This window comes from Camellia sinensis, chromosome 3 (genome assembly GCF_055761805.1).
Source record: "Camellia sinensis isolate YWXY chromosome 3, ASM5576180v1, whole genome shotgun sequence".
In the NCBI taxonomy this organism is placed as follows: Eukaryota; Viridiplantae; Streptophyta; class Magnoliopsida; order Ericales; family Theaceae; genus Camellia; species Camellia sinensis.
The window spans coordinates 6,531,991-6,552,662 of NC_138963.1; the positions used below are offsets into that span (position 1 = coordinate 6,531,991).

General features: G+C 31.7%; 1 protein-coding gene across 1 annotated transcript; it reads right to left on the reverse strand.

Moving 5' to 3' along the window:
• Window positions 1-1,875: 1,875 nt before the first annotated feature.
• On the reverse strand, window positions 1,876-7,107 carry LOC114259274 (uncharacterized). The gene is made up of 9 exons (XM_028199289.2): window positions 6,837-7,107; window positions 6,650-6,712; window positions 6,468-6,523; window positions 5,274-5,367; window positions 5,013-5,073; window positions 4,200-4,281; window positions 3,303-3,358; window positions 2,455-2,518; window positions 1,876-2,268 (listed from the first exon to the last, which is right to left on the reverse strand). Exons 1-9 carry the CDS (start codon window positions 6,984-6,986, stop codon window positions 2,205-2,207), a joined length of 690 nt encoding a protein of 229 aa, XP_028055090.2. The 5' UTR covers window positions 6,987-7,107; the 3' UTR covers window positions 1,876-2,204.
• Window positions 7,108-20,672: the final 13,565 nt, after the last annotated feature.

Sequence of the window (20,672 nt, forward strand, 5' to 3'; positions counted from 1 at the left end):
CTGAGGGGGCAGTTGACTGGTCAGGTCAAAATTCAACAAAACTTCTTTCTCTGCACGGACATCTGGGCGGACATCCAGGAGGACGTTCGGTGGATGAGAAAATATAATAAAAAATAGATTAACTTGTCTAAAAAAAAAAAACTATTGAATAACCAATGAATTTTGTTGAGGTACTGTAGCAAATTTAACTAAAAGCTAGTTTAGAAATAATTTGTTAAGACTGATTGAGCAAGAATTTTATGATTTGCTAGTCATATTTAATCAAAAACTACATTTGGTGAGGGTAATGTGGATGCTCTAAGACAACCTGTTCCCAAACGAGACCATATTGCCAAATGAAGGTTAAATATAAAACTTAGGTTGGCTTCAGTTTCAATTTCCTATTTTTAAAATGAAACTGTTAATAATCACTCATTGAACAACAATTAATCTTGATATTTATGTAAAAAAATGTACGACAATATGTAAAATGTGGATAGAGATTACTTTTTTTAGACGACATATGAGTGTTTTGAAAAGTTGGTAAAAAATTAATTTTTTGACTTCTTTAGTCTATTTTGTCTTTTTGAGAGTAAAAAATTGTGAAAAGTAATGTACTCCAAAATAAATAAAAAATTAAAAGCTGACTTTTTATTTTCTTTCCAAAAGACCCCACAACTTATATTTAAGTATGATTTTCAATTGCACCAAAGTATACGCATGGGTTGGGGGTGCAGGGTCACAGGGGTAAGGGGTTGAGAGTTCTAGGGATGAGAATGATTCAGATTGAGATAAAATCAGAATCAATCAGTTACCTATGGTTATTGAAAAATTGGAGTCAATCTAATCCGTTTTAATCGTGAAACCAATCCATTTAAACAGGGATTTGATAGGTTTAAGACCACGAATTTACATAATTAAATAACAAAAAAAAAATATAAAACATTTTAATTTCATAAAAATATAAACATAATATCATATTAGTTCCACAATAGCAACATGTCTTTCCATAATGACGACATACTATTCTAGAATTTAAACAATCATAAGAAAACAGGTTCCACATAAGTATTTATACCATTACAAATTAAAATTAAAAACTAACAAATAAAAGCAATAAAAAAAGATACTATGCAGGTTTAAATTTGGGTTAGGTTTTATATGAAATAAAAGAAGATACTATGTGGGAGAGTGTATGATATAAATATAGGCTATTTGTATACGGTCTGGATCGGTTCCAATCCAGAACCATGGGTTTAATCCAGAACCAATCTGTGAATTACGAATTTTTAATTTTTTAATCCGAAACCGAACCACGGATTCAAAAAATCAATTTAAACCTACCGGATTGGATTGGATTGGATCGAATCGAATTACGAATTTTACGGATACCTTACTCAGCCCTCGAGTTTAGGTGATTGCATTAGAATTTTGGGAGAGGGAATTGTGGTGTGGTGTGGTGTGGGGATGGAAGGAATTAGCATTGGTATGGAATGAGTTGATGTTGGCAGTGGCAGTGAAGATAGGGTGCGGAGGGGCTGGGAGTGACGGAAAAAGGAGGGGCCATGGTGATCAGCAAGGAGTGGCTGACAGTGAGGGGTTTATAGAGCAAAAAAGGCAAAGAGAAGGAAAATGGGGAGACAGAAAGATGGTTGATAACACCCAAGAGTTTTTTTTTGTCCCTTAAAATCAAGTTCTGAATTTTGAGGGATTGCAATTTTGCACCCCACATGTAGGAAAAAACTTCATAGTTCACAAGCAACTCATGCCAACACATAATGGACTCGATAAAAAACAATGGGACATCGACATTCAATGCCACATGAATGTTTTCATCCATCCAAATGATTGTTAGAAGGCAGAATAGAGCCGAGATCTTCAAGGCAAAACCATCACTTTACAGATCAAAGATATAGCTCCTATGATAGATTGCACCATAATACAAATATGATCTTCCACATCACTCCAAAATCCTTTCTACAAAACTATTACTTAGATTTTGTCTTTAAGTTCCCTCAAGGCCAAAGGGAGGGCAATTGTCGTCAAATGTCAATTACTTCTACACAAGTATCGAAATTAAAAAATAAAGAAAAATGGCCACAACAACTAAGATCCTCTCCAGGGAACTACAGGTTCAAACCACCTCCAAACAATTTCATCAATTTCTTTCTCATCTTTGCTGGACTTGCACATAAAGATGGTGCTTGGAAACTTCATAGAGTTCATCATTCAACCTTTGCCACTCCCCCGGGAGGCATACTGCTTTCTGCAACAGTCTCCATCACAAACCTGGAAAGAAATGCAAAACTCTAACGGTCTCAATGGTGCTTAGAAAACATATATCTCTCTTTTTATTGTTGTGGGGAAGTTGAATGGGGTATGGGAGAGAGGGAAAAAAAAGTTGGGGAAAAATAACAATAATAAAATCCAGTTGTAATGGCATTTTTAGTAGCGTGGAGAAGAAAGAAACAATACCTTGCAAATTTATCACGAGACGATTGCAAGATGTAAATCGAGAGAATGAATGTCATTAGAAGCCCTGTTTTACATGCTCAGAAGAAACCAGAAGGTTAGGTAATGACACCTTTCAATTAGTCACATCTTATTGTTCAGTTGCATATTGACCATGAATTCATGGTTCAAGGATGAACTTCAAATTGAACCTACTCCAGCTTTAAGGCAAAATTTAAGGCCATTTAGATTACAGACTCAGGTATAGGGGAATAATAGCCGGGCTATCAGACAGGTGTGCTGGCTATACATCAAGCATCCCAGGCACCCTACCCATCCTCGTGACCTCATTAGGTAGCAGCGGCTAGGAACCCTTCACTGAAGTTTTGAAGACACAACTATTGAGCTACTTTTGTTACTTGAGATGAAAATATACACAAGATTTTACAATAAACTAAAAAGCAAAAATAATACTGAGAGAGAGAGCCTACGGGCAACTACTTGGTGGCCCTTTTTTCTGCTTGGTATGTAAACATGCAGTTAGATGTGGTAGCATGTAAGTCATGAAGTTAGGTTCTAAAGCCAGATGGCAGAACAAGCCTCGCAACTCAAACCATTTTAGCAATGTGGCAATGTTATGACAATCAAGAAACAGGAAATGGCCGCATTCTGTCAAGTAAAAAGTGATTTGATAGTCTAATCACAATTACTTGTGAAAGGGCAATACTCTGAGCATGATAAAATAACAGCACTTTTACCATTATAATAACAAACTATTCACCAGTGATTTTGTCAATCTTGAAAAACATTGCTGAACTTGCTAATACAGAAAACAAATGTACCGTTTTATACTTTTAATTGAGCTTTCTTACCTGATCCAAACAGAACATAAAACCCAGAAGCCACATCTACTTCTGACTGTTCTTCCCTGCGTACACCAGAACAATGACTCAACAACAAATTTTTATTATTTTTATTTATAAAAAAGAAAAAAAGGGAATAGGTAAGCTGAATGTATTGGCCATTGCAAAGACATCATCAGTTACAAACATTAAACAAAAAAGGAAGCACTGAAATCTGCAGATGTTCCTGTTTCACTACAAAAGTTCTATTTGTTGTGAATCCATTCCTTGTATAGTGTTTCAACATGCTGCTCGCATAGATACAGATCCAGAAAGAAAATAGATGCAGTTATGTTTAAGATCAACCTATCCATATAGATCAGAGTGGATAAAAGATAACGTGACCCCAACCCAGGAAATGTGGCTGTTGTAACTGGTTTGGCCAGATGACCAACTGCAAGGATTCATGATCTTACCCAAACAGAATCCCACTCTTGAGTCTCAAGTGAAATGCAGTATACACAATGCAAGTTTATCATACTCATCAAGGCAATGGCATTGAATGTAGCAAGACAATAAATCTTAAAGATCCTCCCATGCAACTCGTAATAAATGATATAAACCGAAAATTCAAAAGTCTAGATTACTCATTTGTATTTATTTATTTTTTAAAACCTAGATTATTTGAGTATGAGCCAAAAAGAAAAAAGAAAAACGTTCCCGTGTATAATAAAATACCAACCACATACTCAGCAGTTCTCACATGCATTATCCAAAAAAGGCAAAGTTAGAATAATTAAGAATTTTACTTCACTAAAATCCTTTTAACCATTTCAACATATAGTGATCAGACTCACCAAACAAACCAACAAAACTATCAACCAATAACTGGAAAGTTTGCAAGAGTGTCAAAGTAGTTACACTGACCATGTGTATCTGACAAGCACATGTTTTGGCCAATGTTGTGGATCCCAAAATTGTTTATGGATATCTGGATGTATTTCAACATCTGCTCAAGACAAAAGATAAATTCTTTTGAGAGTAAGCTTAAAGAATAAATTATTCTTGGAAGAACAAAATCAAAGTCCCCACTACATCAGAATTTTGGATGATATTCTGCAAAATTTAATCAATAGAAGTACTCTTTGACATTCCTCAATAAGTAGAACCAACATCATAATGACTGCTATTTTGCTTACAACATTTCTAATAGCATTAATCTAACCAAGAAACGAAAGGGGAGAAGAAGAAGAACAAAAAAGGAGCAAAGTGAGCCTTTTATAACAAACACATCTCATTATAGAATGAAAAATAGCATAGAAATTAGGGATTTAAAACAAACACGTCTCATTTTAATTTTTTTTTTCTAGTTTCAACTTCCTCAACATAGATTTTTGGACAGAGAAATTATTAAGAATGCTTGAATAAGAATCAATTGTAACCTCTTACTAGGAAGTTCTTGTAGTCCATACCACAAGATGTGACTACAAGTTTTAATTTGAGCATCTACTCAAAATAACCCTTATTTCCGCAAGTTTAAGACCAATCACATAAAGATAACAAACAAAGCATGACGCAAATGGAGTTTTCAAACCTCTGACAGGTAATGGATAATATATGAACATTGTATAGAAATTAACGGAGGAAAAACAAATGAATACTAACATTCACTGTGTGATTTGATGTAATAGTTAGCATAATACTTCAAAATAAGAAGCTAATTATAAAAGTACTACATACATCGATGTGGCATATCTACAACTTTGGCAGTGACACCAAGCAAATCGCTCCCAGAGTACCTCTGTATGACATACAAATAAAAAACATTTCCATAACTTTAGAGGATTAAATTCTAATAACCATTCAAAGAATCAAAAAGTCGTTTATTGGATGTTAAAAAAACTATAAAGAACATCTCACTATTTAGTTGTACCTTTTAAAATGTTCAAAATATGAAATTCTAAGCACGAGAACAAGTTTACCACTCATTGAAACCCTTACCAAATGAACATCAATCATTGGAACCTCAGAACTCTTCCGATTTATCACAAAAAGCCATGGAATAAAAAACTTTTCTTTTCCAACTTGAAATGATCTGCATGAGAATAATTTTCAGTATATCTTTGGATATCTGTGCAACTTAAGAACACATGCTTATTGAAAGCATCACTTCTACAATTGTAATAACATCTAAAGCAAATAAAGCTTCAAGGGATACATACAATCATATGCACAAGCAATAGAAACTTAAACCATTTCATTTGTATCTCTATAAATAATAAAAATTAACACCTTTGAGCCTTCAAAATAATGTATAAATAGAAAGCAAAGCCAAACTATTATGTTGGGTTCAATTAAATTATGAAGCAGACCCTTGTCAATGCCCTACATCAGAGGCTCTCAACAATCAATACAAGTTGATATAAGATGCAACATGACAACTAATGCTTGCATAAAAATGAAATTGATACATTAACAACTAATGCCTAATAACCTTGAGGTTACGTGTTTAAGTCTTGGGACCACTTTGTGCATTATGCCAAAGTTTAGGTGTGTACTCAATCTTTCCCCTCCCAAATACACATTAATGTGCACTAATTGAGCGTTGTTGTTTTTATACAAGAAACAATAGGAAATCTAATTCAAGACTAACAATTAGAGAAGGTTCCTTCATCGTTGTCATAAATAAAACTCAATTACTAGTTTATGTAATACATATATTGTTGTTACATATGCTTTGCATCATTTGCTCCGAATGGGTGATTTTAGATTGTTGCCATTGCTCCTCGATAAATACACATACTAACATAGTCATGAATGTACAAAACCACAAACAGGCAAAATGTACCCACTAGGTCAACTAAGAGGTACAATCTACCTTTCACTCTATTAGCATTTTATTTGCAACACATTAAAAGTTGATGGAGACTTTGTGTGCAGCATTCATGCCATACAAAATTTTAAATACACAATATTTCCTTTTCTTTCCTCTCCAGCTTAACCAAATAAGAGGGAGAGAAAACACAATCTTTTCTTTTCTTTTCTCCCCTAACATAGCAAATCATTTCTTTTATTTTCTCTCCTAACACAGTGTAAATTATCCATTAAACAGCTTCAAATTTCACCAAATCGAAAGACAATTATCTGAAGAAGAAGGCAAAAAGATAACAATAAGAGCTTGAGAAGATATCTCACATTTTATACGGATCAGCGCCAGTGTAACCAATTGGCTTTGGTATAGGAATCAAAGCCTGCAAAACATTGGAATGAATGTCAAAGTAAATACAAAATCAAAACATACATGTGTATCCAATTGTGGGTGTGATTGATTCAAGGCAAATAAAAACCCCCAAATCATATATTCAAAAGAAGGTTACCTCACGATTTACAGCAAAGATTGGGCAGTGGCGACCAATCATGTCATGCCAAACAGTTCTCGACTGAAGCACGCAATAGACAACACAGCAAATTCACAGATCAATAATCGAATTGAATATATATATATATATACAGAGAGAGAGAGAGAGAGAGAGAGAGAGGAATTGAAGGGTTTTGAGTACAGACAGAGTGGTATTGGCCCATCTTGCTCATGGGAACGATGTCTCCGGGTCTGTAAGCGAGAGAGGTGGAAACCAGAGACATTAACATTGATGTTAGCAACACTGAATTCATGATTGTTCTTCTATTTGTGCCTATTCTACCATTTCTTGCCATTGATGAAAGGTCTTCTGATGATTTTCTTCTGCTAAGCCCTCGCAGTCTAGTCTATCGACTCTTTACACGAGTGTGAAGAGAAAATTGTTTTGCTATGAAAACCGTGAAATTTTACTACTTTGCTGCGAGCGGATCCTCCAGAGTCAATCTCCTAGATTGATCTCCTAAAGTACGTGATCGAACGGCTGAGAATAATACTTACCAAAACGACGTCGTTTTGGTGAGTATTTTGAAAAAAAAAAAAAAAAAAAATTTCAGATTTTTCGATTTCAAACACAAGAACAATAAGATTTTCAATCCAAAAACTCAACATTAACCTATCACTTCAAAAGACAAATTCCAATCCAATCTATTACCCATTTTGATTTTGATTTTGATCTTGCTCCAGTAAGATGGATCGCGGGCAAGATGTAGAAGGAAGCGGAAGTGTTCATTTACAAATTGATGAACTTGGCAATGGAGGTCCAACAATTTTTGAACCCCAAAGCAGTATGGAAACAAGAGATAGTAGCAATGCTCACACTTGATAATTAAAACTATAAAAGCAATCTTCAAACCCATCGAATTGGTTCGGAAGCAAAGTCGAAAGGGCAGAGAAGTTAATCAGAGTACTCACCTGGCGAGCCGCAAAAACTGGGATCAGAAAAAGATACAGACTCGAACATGGGTGGCTTCAGATGTTCTTCTGTTTCCATTTGCCCTATGGCTTTTCATGGGCAAAACATGTCAGCGGCGACGGTGGTGCGTCGGATGTCGGAAACTATCTGCCCTTCTCTCTCTCTCTCTCTCTCTCTCTCTCTCTCTCATTTCAGATTTCCAGGAACCTTCGTTGTTTTGAAATCAAAAAATCTGATAAAATCTTAGTTGGATTGGAAATCTTGTTGTTCTTGGACCTGTAATAGATTGGATTGGAATTTGTCTTTTGAAGTGATAGGTTAATGTTGAGTTTTTGGATTGGAAATCTTGTTGTTCTTGTGTTTGAAATCGAAAAATCTGAATTTTTTTTTTTTTTTTTTTCAAAATACTCACCAAAACGACGTCGTTTTGGTGAGTATTATTCTCAGCCGTTCGATCACGTACTTTAGGAGATCACTCTAGGAGATTGACTCTAGAGGATCCGCTCGCTACTTTGCTACTACTCGGATCATGCCCCATTATTTATTTATTTATTTATTTATTTTTATGGTAATTCAACCCAATTTTTGACCATAAATAAAAGGGCCAACTATACTTCACCTCCTTTAACTATTACCATTTTTCACTTTATTCCTTCAAGTAAAAAATTAATATAATATATTTCCTTCACCTTTTAAAAATTTTCAATCTAACCCTTAAGTCTCCTTTTTGTTAACAAAATAAATAAAAATGTGCATATAATAAGCACATGTCTTATTCATGACATATTTTTAAAATGTATTTTTGTCATAAATGTGACAAGTGCAAATTAAATATGCCTTTTTTTGTCTATTTTGTTAACAGAATGAAGACATAAGAGTTAAAATTTTTAAAAGATAAAGAGGTGCATTATATCAATTTTTAATTTGAAAAATAGAGTGAAAACTATGATAGTTAATAGGAAAAATGTAATTTGCCCTAATAAAATTAGTTACCTTGTTATATTAATCTCTTTTATTTGAAGAGTAAATTTTTTGATAAATTCCACTATTTATATTACAACGAATCTAAGTGTATTTGTTAAAAAATCTATATGTTTATAATAAAAGTAAACCCAATGTATCACATTTTTTATATTATTAAAAAGTAAAATGTGCATGAACCACCTTTTATAACATAAGATGTGCTTCACTGAGAAGCAAATCAATCCGAATCTTTTTTTTTTTTTTTTTTTTTTTTTTTTTTTTTTTGCATAACCAATCAAGAAGAAAAATCTCTCTACACAGCCCTATAAGTGTTTTGTAAAATGGTTAGATCTATAATAAGAACAGGAAAATTACTAGCATAATTTGGATTTCATCTACATAAAATATATTGTCCCTTTATAATATGTAATATATTTTTCTCTATAAGTATCTCTATATTCAATAAGATTAAAGAGTTCACATTTTTACTTATATGAGTAGTTTCACTTTCATCTATTAACAGCACAATACATTTCTATATTGTAGTTGGATTTTATCATAAATAATTATACAAGCTCAAAAATGCTTATTGGTTGAGTTAATTAGTCTAGATGCGAACTTAATGTCATGTAAATCATGAAGATAGATAATTGGGTAAAATAGTTAATAATATTTATGACATATTAAATATTTTTTTTTTACAGATTATCTTGAGCATAGCATACTATATTGCATCAAAGGAACCATATGTTTTGGGTATTTTTAATATTTTTTTTTTTATTGATTTTACAAAAAATACTCTCTTTTTTGGGAGTAAAAAATTTCCAAAACAATGTGGATGTTTGGGAAGTGGGTTTTTTTAGTTGTAGGATATTATTAGAGAATTTTTTTTTTTGTGTTTGGAAAGATAGTTGGATTTTTTTGTGGTTGAATGTGATGTTTGTGAGAGAAAAAATGAAATGATTATGGAGCTTGATGCGATATTTTGTTTGGATTTATTTTTTTTGATTTTGTAACCAATTTATCTTTTAGTGAAAAAAAACAAAAAAAAATCAAAAAACCTCCTTTCTAAACAGCGCCAGTAATCATGCAAAATTAGACAATATGATAAGCAATATTTGTTTATTCCTAAGAAGGAAACACATTACATATAGCAAGATAGTATAGAAAAAAAATATTTAAGATGATAGGATAAAAACTATTTTCATTCAAAAAATATAACTAATTATATTATTCATGAGCCTAGAAACTTATAAAATAGGGACTTTTCCCAAACTAAGCCTCATTTGCCTCCTATTTCCCAAACTAGGCCTAGTTTTGACGGAATTCCTAAACTAAGCTAAAGCGCTATTACAAATCGCGCTTTAACTGTTTGGAGGCCAAAATTTGATGAATAGTTAAGGTGCTATTGTGAATCGCGAGTTTAATTAATGAAACGCTGTTCGGAATAGCGGTTTTAAATTATTAAACACTATTTCTAATAGCGCTTCATTTTGAGAAAACGCTATTCAGAATAGCGACTTCACTGTGCATCACCTTTGTGAATAAAACGCTATTTCTAATGGCGACTTCACTGTACCTAAATGAAAACGCTAATTGAAAAAGCGTTTTTCACATTGCTATAAAAGACGAACCCCGTCATTTGCATTTATGTTTTTCACACTTACATTTTTCGTCTCTGCTCGATCTACAGACTCTCCATCTCTCACTCTTCATCTCTCACTCTCTATCTCTCTCTGCTCTCAGACTCACTCGATCTCGCTCTGCTTCGGCTCACTATCGCTCTCCCTCTGCTCTCTGCTCTCTGCTCTCTGCTCTCTGCTCTCTCTCTCTCTCCGTGGTATGACAGTTAACCCTAATTTTATGTATTTATTTTTTGTGTTTGTGAAAATGTGATGTGTTTTAATTTGCTGTGAATGTTAGGGTTTTATATGTGAATTATTAAATGTGTTAGGGTTTGGAATTTTTTGGGTTTGGAATTTTTGAATTTGTTTGTGGAATTAGGGTTTGGAAATTAGGGTTTGTGGAATTTTTTGAATTTTTTTTTGAAATTAGGGTTTGGAATTTTTTGAAATCAGAAATCAGGGTTTGGAAATCCGAAATTAGAAATGTGAATGCTTTTGAATTTGTGAAATTTTTTATGCTTTTGAATTTTTGGATGCTGCTTGTGAATTGAATATTTGGGTTTGGATTTTTTACGCTTTATCAGTGTGGTTATGAAATTAGGGTTCTAATGATAATTGTTGTTCGATATCAGATTGTTCACACATCCTTTTAGAATGACATTTTAGGCTTCACATTATTAAGGGTTCTAATGCTTGTGAATTTTTATGCTTTTGAATCATAAATCAGGTTTGGAATTTTTTTAATTTTTTGAATTTTTTAAATAAATCATAAATATGAGAATTGAGAATTGAAAATTGGAATTATGAAATTCATAAATTCATAAATCATAAATATGTTAATGTCATATTATGAAATTCATATAATTGAGAATTGAGAATTGAGAATTGAAATTATGAAATGTTTATATTTTGAAATTTGAAATCAGAAATTGGGATTTTGAAATTATGCTTGTGAATCAAAATGTTTATATTTTGAATTTTGAATAAACCAACTTATGTTTGTTGAATTGGAAATTGTTTTTTTTTTTTGCTTGTTAAAAGGAATTAAAAGGAAATTAAGGTTTGACATTAGGGTTTTAAAAGTAATTTTTTTTAATTAAGAATCGTGATTAAAAAATCCGAAATTCATATAATTGATAATTGTTAATGTCATATTATGAAATTCATGTAATTGAGAATTGTTGAATTGAAATTATGAAATGTCTATATTTTGAAATTTGAAATCAAAAATTGGAATTTTGAAATTATGCTTGTGAGTTTTTTTTTTTTTTTTTTGGCTTGTTAAGAGGAATTAAAAGGAAATTAGGGTTTGAAATTAGGGTTTTAAAAGTAATTTTGTTTAATTAAGAATAAAATTTAAAATTTTGAAATTCATATAATTCATAATTGTTAATGTCATATTACGAAATTCATGTAATTGAGAATTGTTGAATTGGAATTACAAAATGTCTATATTTTGAAATTTGAAATAAGAAATTGAAATTTTGAAATTATGCTTGTGAATCAAAATGTCTATATTTTTTTAATCAAATTATGCTTCAGAAATTGTTAATGTCTATATTTTTTGAATCAAAATGTCTAATTTCTACTAAATGTAATTATTAAACAAAAAATATTTAACTTTGAATGTATTTTATTAAAAAAAATTGTATTTACTTCAAAATAATAAATGAAAAGATCTTGTTCTCTCAAATAAAAGATCATGTTCTCTGAAATATTTTATTTTGACTCTATTTTATTCAAAAAAAATATTTTTATTGACTTGAAAATAATATATGAAAATATCATGTTGTCTCAAAATATTTAATTTTGACTCTATTTTATTTAAATAAAAAAATTTTGGTTTAATTTCGTTTGGTTTATTTCACTATATTTGGGGTCAGGCACCCAGAATATGATTAAAAAAGTTAATGAGCTGAATTTGTAATACATATAATAGCATTATAGTACAAATTAAAATTTCCTTTGAAAACTTAAGAAAATTTGAAAAAAATTTTGAAATGGGTATTGAATGAAGTGACTTATCGCCACTTCCGCTTTGTGACTGTCCACCACCATTGAAAGGAAAATCTAAACATTATGTTTTAATAATTTTTATTTTTATTTATATAATTACAAGTCATTATTAGACTAGTTATAATATATGCATGAAAAGAGTCTTAAACTATTTTAATTAATAGTCCATAGCAATTTCGTAGGTAAGAAGGAAAAAAAAAAAATGGCACTTTGATTGGTAAGCCTGTGTTTCGTAATACCAAATAATTGGTACGGATGGCCCGATAGATTCACATGGATAACTATTTAAAATTTAGTCCATACATTTAACCATCAACTTCAATTTAATTCTCTCTAATAGGTATTGAATGAAGTGACTTATTGCCACTTCCGCTTTGTGACTGTCCACCACTATTGAAAAGGAAAATCTAAACATTATGTTTTAATAATTTTTATTTTTATTTATATAATTACAAGTCATTATTAGACTAGTTATAATATCTGCATGAAAAGTGGCTTAAACTATTTTAATTAATAGTCCATAGCAAATTCGTAGGTAAGAAGGAAAAAAAAAAAATGGCACTTTGATGGGTAAGCCTGTGTTTCGTAATACCAAATAATTGGTACGGATGGCCTGATAGATTCACATGGATAACTATTCAAAATTTAGTCCATACATTTAACCATCAACTTCAATTTAATTCTCTCTAATGGGTATTGAACGAAGTGACTTATCGCCACTTCCGCTTTGTGACTGTCCACCACCATTGAAAAGGAAAATCTAAACATTATGTTTTAATAATTTTTATTTTTATTTATATAATTACAAGTCATTATTAGACTAGTTATAATATATGCATGAAAAGAGTCTTAAACTATTTTAATTAATAGTCCATAGCAATTTCGTGGGTAAGAAGGAAAAAAAAGAAAATGGCACTTTGATGGGTAAGTCTGTGTTTCGTAATACCAAATAATTGGTACGGATGGCCCGATAGATTCACATGGATAACTATTTAAAATTTAGTCCATACATTTAACCATCAACTTCAATTTAATTCTCTCTAATAGGTATTAAACGAAGTGACTTATTGCCACTTCCGCTTTGTGACTGTCCACCACTATTGAAAAGGAAAATCTAAACATTATGTTTTAATAATTTTTATTTTTATTTTTATTTATATAATTACAAGTCATTATTAGACTAGTTATAATATCTGCATGAAAAGTGGCTTAAACTATTTTAATTAATAGTCCATAGCAAATTCGTAGGTAAGAAGGAAAAAAAAAATGGCACTTTGATGGGTAAGCCTGTGTTTCGTAATACCAAATAATTGGTACGGATGGACTGATAGATTCACATGGATAACTATTCAAAATTTAGTCCATACATTTAACCATCAACTTCAATTTAATTCTCTCTAATGGGTATTGAACGAAGTGACTTATCGCCACTTCCGCTTTGTGACTGTCCACCACCATTGAAAAGGAAAATCTAAACATTATGTTTTAATAATTTTTATTTTTATTTATATAATTACAAGTCATTATTAGACTAGTTATAATATATGCATGAAAAGAGTCTTAAACTATTTTAATTAATAGTCCATAGCAATTTCGTGGGTAAGAAGGAAAAAAAAGAAAATGGCACTTTGATGGGTAAGTCAGGGCCGGCCCTGCCCTAAGGCAGGTAAGGCACAAGCCTTAGGCCCCAAATTTTGGCCCAAAAAAAGGGCCCCAAATTTAAAAAATTGTTATAGGCCTAACTTTTTTTTTTTTTTTTTTTGATTTGAAGATCAATTTAAAGGGCCCCAAATATTTTATTGGGCCCATGTATAATTTAGCCCATATTTATTTATAAATGTGTTTGGCCCATATTTATTAAAATGAAAAAATATATAAAAAAAAAAAAAAAAAAAAACTGAAAATTTGTTTGGGCCCAACCCAAACCATACATACAAATACAATATACAAATCATGTCTAGTGCACTGCTAGTGTGGTGAGTGCTTCTGTTTTCATTCTCTCTTTAACAAAACAAAGTGATGAAATGAAATGAAAGACTTTCAACTTGAAGGCAGCAGACGCAGAGCATAGCGTAGCACATTGTGAGCGACTCACTCTCCCTCTTTCACACACTCCTCCTCCGGCGAATCACTCTCCCTCACACACACTCTCTCTCATGTAAGTCCTCTCTCTCACTATCAGATTTTATTAAATAAAGTTGCCCTAATTTTTTTTTTTAATATTCTTTCTCTATCAATTAGTGGAATAATAAATTTGCCCTAATTTTTTTATTACCTTCTTTATCCATTAGATTTTAGTGGAATAAATAATTTAGCCCTAATTTTTTTACCTAGGTATTTATCAGTTTTAATTGAATAATTTGTTTGCCCTAATTTTGTTTCATTAAATTATTTTGTATAATTTATTTGCTATCAGATCAGTGGATTGTGATTTGTGGATTGAAGTGTTTGTGATTTGTGGATTGATTTGAAGTGTTTGTGATTTGTGGATTGAATTGAAGTGTTTGTGATTATAGCCATGTTTCATAGGAAGTATAGTTCTGGAAATGAAAAGAGAAAGAAGAGGATGAAAGTAGAACAATTAATTCAATCTCAATCGGGAGCACTTGATAAATATTTTGGTACCAAGAAACAAGTAGATATTTTGGGTTCAAATGACAATGATGATGAAGATTTGGTAATTGAAGAACCTACTCATTGTGTGAATAATAATGAGAATGATGATTTGGTGATTGAGAAAGAAGTTTTTCAAAGTTAAAATTGATCAAATCCTACCTTCGATCAACAATGTCACAAGAAAGATTGAATGCATTAGCTGTATTGTCTATTGAAAAGGATTTGGTAGATAAATTAGATTATACAAACTTAATTAGTGATTTTGCAGCTAAAAAAGCAAGAAGAGTAGTATTTAAGTGATCGTTGGGTTAATTGTAAGCTGGATATTGCTAAACTATAAAGCAACAAAACCAGTTTTTAATGTTTTTGAGTCATTGTACTGATTTCTTCCTATCTTTATATATGAAAGTAAATTTTAGTTTATAATTTTAATGATTATATGTTCAAGTATACTTAAATAAAAAATTTGTGGATACTTATCATTTTATGCATAAATTTTTTATTAAAAAAAATATTTTAGAGGGCCCCATTTTCATATTGCGCCTTAAGCCCCACAAATCTCAGGGCCGGCCCTGGGGTAAGTTTGTGTTTCGTAATACCAAATAATTGGTACGGATGGCCCGATAGATTCACATGGTTAACTATTCAAAATTTAGTCCATACATTTAACCATCAACTTCAATTTAATTCTCTCTAATGGGTATTGAATGAAGTGACTTATCGCCACTTTCGCTTTGTGACTGTCCACCACCACTGAAAAGGAAAATCTAAACATTATGTTTTAATAATTTTTATTTTTATTTATATAATTACAAGTCATTATTAGACTAGTTATAATATATGCATGAAAAGAGTCTTAAACTATTTTAATTAATAGTCCATAGCAATTTCGTGGGTAAGAAGGAAAAAAAAAATGGCACTTTGATGGGTAGGTCTGTGTTTCGTAATACCAAATAATTGGTACGGATGGCCCGATAGATTCACATGGTTAACTATCCAAAATTTAGTCCATACATTTAACCACCAACTTCAATTTAATTCTCTCTAATTTTTGGCCATTATAAATTATCTCTCTAATTATTTTTTTGTTTTTGTATGTTTAAGAAAAAAAAGAGTAAATAAATTAAATTTTTTTTCTTATTTTTCAGAACGATCCAAAATGAGCTTTTGTTTTAATTTTATAAGAAAGCCTCTATGACCTCTACAAAGAGGACGAGGGTTACTAGTTCACATAGGAAATAACTTTGTCATTAAGGTTCTTAGGCAAAAGTTTGAACAAATCAAATTAACTTATGTTGTCCATGAATCTGAAGAATTGGATCACCAGTTTTAAAAAATTAATAACAATGTTTGCAACTTCTATTTTATATTGTCCAAATCAATCGCGTTCTTTCAACTCAATGGAAGAAATATTTAATTATCTACAAAACTTACACTATGATTTAAGATGTTTGTATGATTTGTCCAATTTTATCCAGTCTCACTGCATAACAAAAATTCTTCATACAATGAAGTGTTTTTTAAATGTGTGATATATCTGTCTACCTTATGAAAATACTAAAAAATAGATCAAGATTTATGAAAAGAAAACAAAATACGTGTTTTTAAAATTGGCGACCCATTGCTGAATATAGATCAACCACCGTATATTTCATGATGATATCGCTCGAAATAGCTGTAAAACTTTTGTTGTGGTATGATGCGATATTTATACCATATATACACATGGTAGCTGTATATATGAAATTATTGTAAACAACTATGACAACTATGCATCAGAGTTGTCACGTCAACTTTGATGATCTGAACAACTATGCATCAACTTGATAGGAGTTGTCACTTCGACTTTTATGAATTGCATAGTTTATTGTTATTTGAAAACAAAAGGCAACAAATTTGTGAAAAAATATTTCAAGAAATTAATAAATACATGAAAATACAAAAAATGTACTGAATGCTTGTATTTTTTTTTTATATTTTTGGTATTTAGTGAATTTTTAAAAGATTTTGTTTAGAATTTTTTTACTTTTTAAGTGTATTTATGTTAGGTGTGCCTAAAAAGTAAAAAAAAAATGCTTAACATATTAAAAAAATTCGATAAAAGAAAAACACGAAAAGTAAGAAAGTAGAATTTTCTGGAAAATATTTTCTGAAAAATAAAAACAAGCAAGCTAATCAACCGACTAAACGTCTAAATTAGTCAAATTTCTCTGCCTGAAATTTTTTTGAAAAAATAAATGTGAAATTATAATTTAAAAATGCAAAACAAACACCACGGCCGTAAAATTGGGTAAAAATGTAATTGACAAATATAACTGAACACAGTCTGAATTTTGACTACAGCATTGCATTGAAATGTACTTATAATTTTAAGTACTAAATTATTTTAATTTATTATAATATTTTGTCTCAACCAATTTATGAGCATTTCCTATTGGATCACATGCATGCCACTGACCTTATACAGTGCATTCGGCTGGCAGGACTCAACTTTTGTCAAGTCATGAACGAATCAAAGGCCTGTAGCATCGGCTGTTGTGCCGCAGATGGTGTCAGCCTGGCTACTGTAAAAATGTAAATTTACCTTCTTTCAAATGGAAGTTAAAAATTAAGAGGTTGTTTGGGATGATCAAAATAAGTGTATTTTTTCCTCACATTACAATATTTTTCTACAATATATTTTTCTACCCATTGTTCAAACCACTTTTTCTACAATATTTTTTACTTTTATGTATTTCTTAATTTGTTATTTTTTAACAATTTTTTTTACTTTTTACATGTATTGTAATGGTTATTAATTTATTGTTATTTTGTTCTGACACCCCCTCAAAATTTGTATGAATTGCATAATTCCAATGGGCACAGTAGGTAGGTATGTGACTTTGTACAGCGATGCAGTGATGTATCTGACTTTGTGCAGTGATACGGTGATGCATGTGACTTTATGCAGTGATGCAGTGATGCATGTCACTTTATGCAGTGATGCATGTGACTTTCTGACTTTGCCATGCTTCCTCACATTACGTGATGCATGTGACTTTCTGCAGCGCAACTTACATGCTTTGTTTTTTCCTCACATTTCAGAATTCATCTAAGTCACATTAAAACGACTGTGAAAAGAAGCAGAAAATGCTATTATGTTGGTGAAAAAAACATGATGGACGGTTGTGTAATAACAATGAAAATGGGATGACTGTGAAGTTCATTAAGTGAAAATAAGATAAAATATAGGCTGCAAAGTTCCAATCGTGTTTACATATCAGGTGACCATTTTATTATTTTGGAAAAAAAAACAACGATTCTTTTGTAGGTCGAAGTGAGTTGGACGGTTATGTATTTACTTGCATTTTGTTTCACAGTTGTTTATGAACAATATTACTTTAAAACAAAGAAAATTAAAGCCGTTGTTTCATTTTCAGATTTCAATTAAATTTTTTTTAAAACACCTATACGTATTGAAATCGTCAATTCCAAGTGACTACTTACTGTATTACAAAAGTAAGCATGACAAAATAGTTTCATGTGGCGATGTGACAACTCACTGCATTTTGTTTTATTTGACAACTCACTACTCGAATATGAAGGGATTGCATTCTGATTCTCTGGCCTACAATTATGATTTTATCTGACAACCACGTCCGTGACTACATCACAGGTACACAAAGTCACGGGTACTCAAAATTACATGAAATGAATAACGTAAAATAATATCACGTGTATAACTTTGTCCATAGTGCCCTAGCACGCATTATCGTCACCAGATCATCTGTAGTTAAGCCCCATTATGATGTCGATAAATACCCCAGTGTGATGTTTGTTGAAGTCATAACAATAGTAATATATCTACAATTACTATTATTATTAAATTTTTTATTTTATCAACAATGTCTTCAAGAGGTGCAGAAAGTTCACGCCGGCAAAGAAATCCGAAAGTGTGGCTGCTACCTCCATTTACCTATGACTACAAGAGCGAAAAGTACTCGAGTCCGAAAGATTATTATGCTAGTATCCGAGCAGAATGGGCGTTCAGGGTAACGGAGCAAGAAGGATTGTATAATGATCTACGTAACTTTGGGGCACCGGTACCTCATCGTCGTTCATTGACCATGGCTAGACGAAATGTGAGTGACTATGAAAAAGCAGTTAGTAGAATTAAGAAGGAGAACAACAGAACGTTGATGCGGAGATGTCGACATTTCATGCTTCAACTAGCCACCGAAATGGCAGAAGCAAGCAATAGAGATTTGACAGTGATTGAGTGAAATAATGTCTTAAACAATGAAAAATATCTCTCTGACTACTACATGTCAGATGAGGAATAAGAAATCAAACACCGTTATCTTTCATATATGTTTGTATGTACGTTGTGTCGTATGTTCGTTACTGGAGTGTAAGACAATGTTGTTGTTCATCTTACGTACGGATCTATTTCAAGTATTTGTTTTATGAACCTGAAGTTTATGACATAATTACATTTATAGTAATTTACAGTTATTAGTTCATGACTTTCTTTATTGAATTGCAATGAGTTAATGAATGTTTTGGATTAATGAATAGATTAATGTGCGGATCAATTATGTGAATAATTAAAACACATAAAACAGAACAGGTAGCTCGGTGAAAAACTTTCCTTAACTGCGCCTCGTTAAATAGGGATCCTCTACGTAAAGAATTTCAATCTCCATCAGGAAAGAAGAAAAAGTCACCTTCCAATTCTTGTAAGTCCAGTACAAATGATGACTCTGGTAAGGAATGGGGGGTTGACAGAAAACTAAACTTCGGGGGCTGGACAAACAAGCTCAAACCCAAGTGGTTGGTCCAGTTGGGGGACTAAGTTTAAAACCCAATTGGTTTTATTTGATTTGGTTGGGATGAATCACTATTTAGAATTAATTATACCCAAACTGATTGTTTTCTGCACATTTTTGAAGAAATTGACGATTCTCTTAGTATAGAAACTAGAATTGTTATCAGTTCTAATGACGCTGATTTGTTAATTTTCGGATTTATACCCAAAGAGAACAACACTTCCGACATTACTGTGTAACACCAGTTTTCCAGACAGATTTGAATGCACCACTTTTCTAGACAGATTTGAATGCACCATGATATTCATAAACATTGCTGGCCAAGTACTCCTACGTAACCCACGTTTCACTCACAAGATTCACCATTCTTTTAAAGTTGATTTCAAAAGTTGAGATTGTAAATGTTTCCCAAAATATTACAAATCGAATATTCAAAAGTTGATTTTAAAATAATTCCAAATGACAACAGGAATTCAAATAATCATACTTTTCCCGTTAATAGAAATAGTAGGTTGTAACAACGAATAATGCATAGCTAAGTAAAACACAACATTGCCTACATAAGCTTCATTTTTTAAAACATTGAGTAGTCAAATCGTGGAGAGACTTGTCATTGCAAAGCCATGTGACCTGGTGCATAGGCTTTGGTTTTCTCGATATGTTGCTCGATTATTTGATACACAGTGACAACTCATCTCTTATTGATATATGTGGGATTCTTAATTCAGAAAGTCACATGGCAACAGTGAATTCACTGATTTACCTTACAGCGAGCATGCCCTTATTTTGTCCGTATATGCAGATGGATTGTCAAGTCATGTGACTTTGTGCACAGGCTTTGGTCAAGTTGATGTTTTGCTCGATTTTTTAATTACAGTGACAACTCATCTCTTATTGATATATGTGGGATTCTCAATTCAAAATGTCACATGGCAACAGTGAATTCACTGATTTACCTTACAGTCAGCATGCCTTTATTTTGTCCGTATATGCAGATGGATTGTCAAGTCACGTGACTTCGTACACATTATTTGCTTTTCT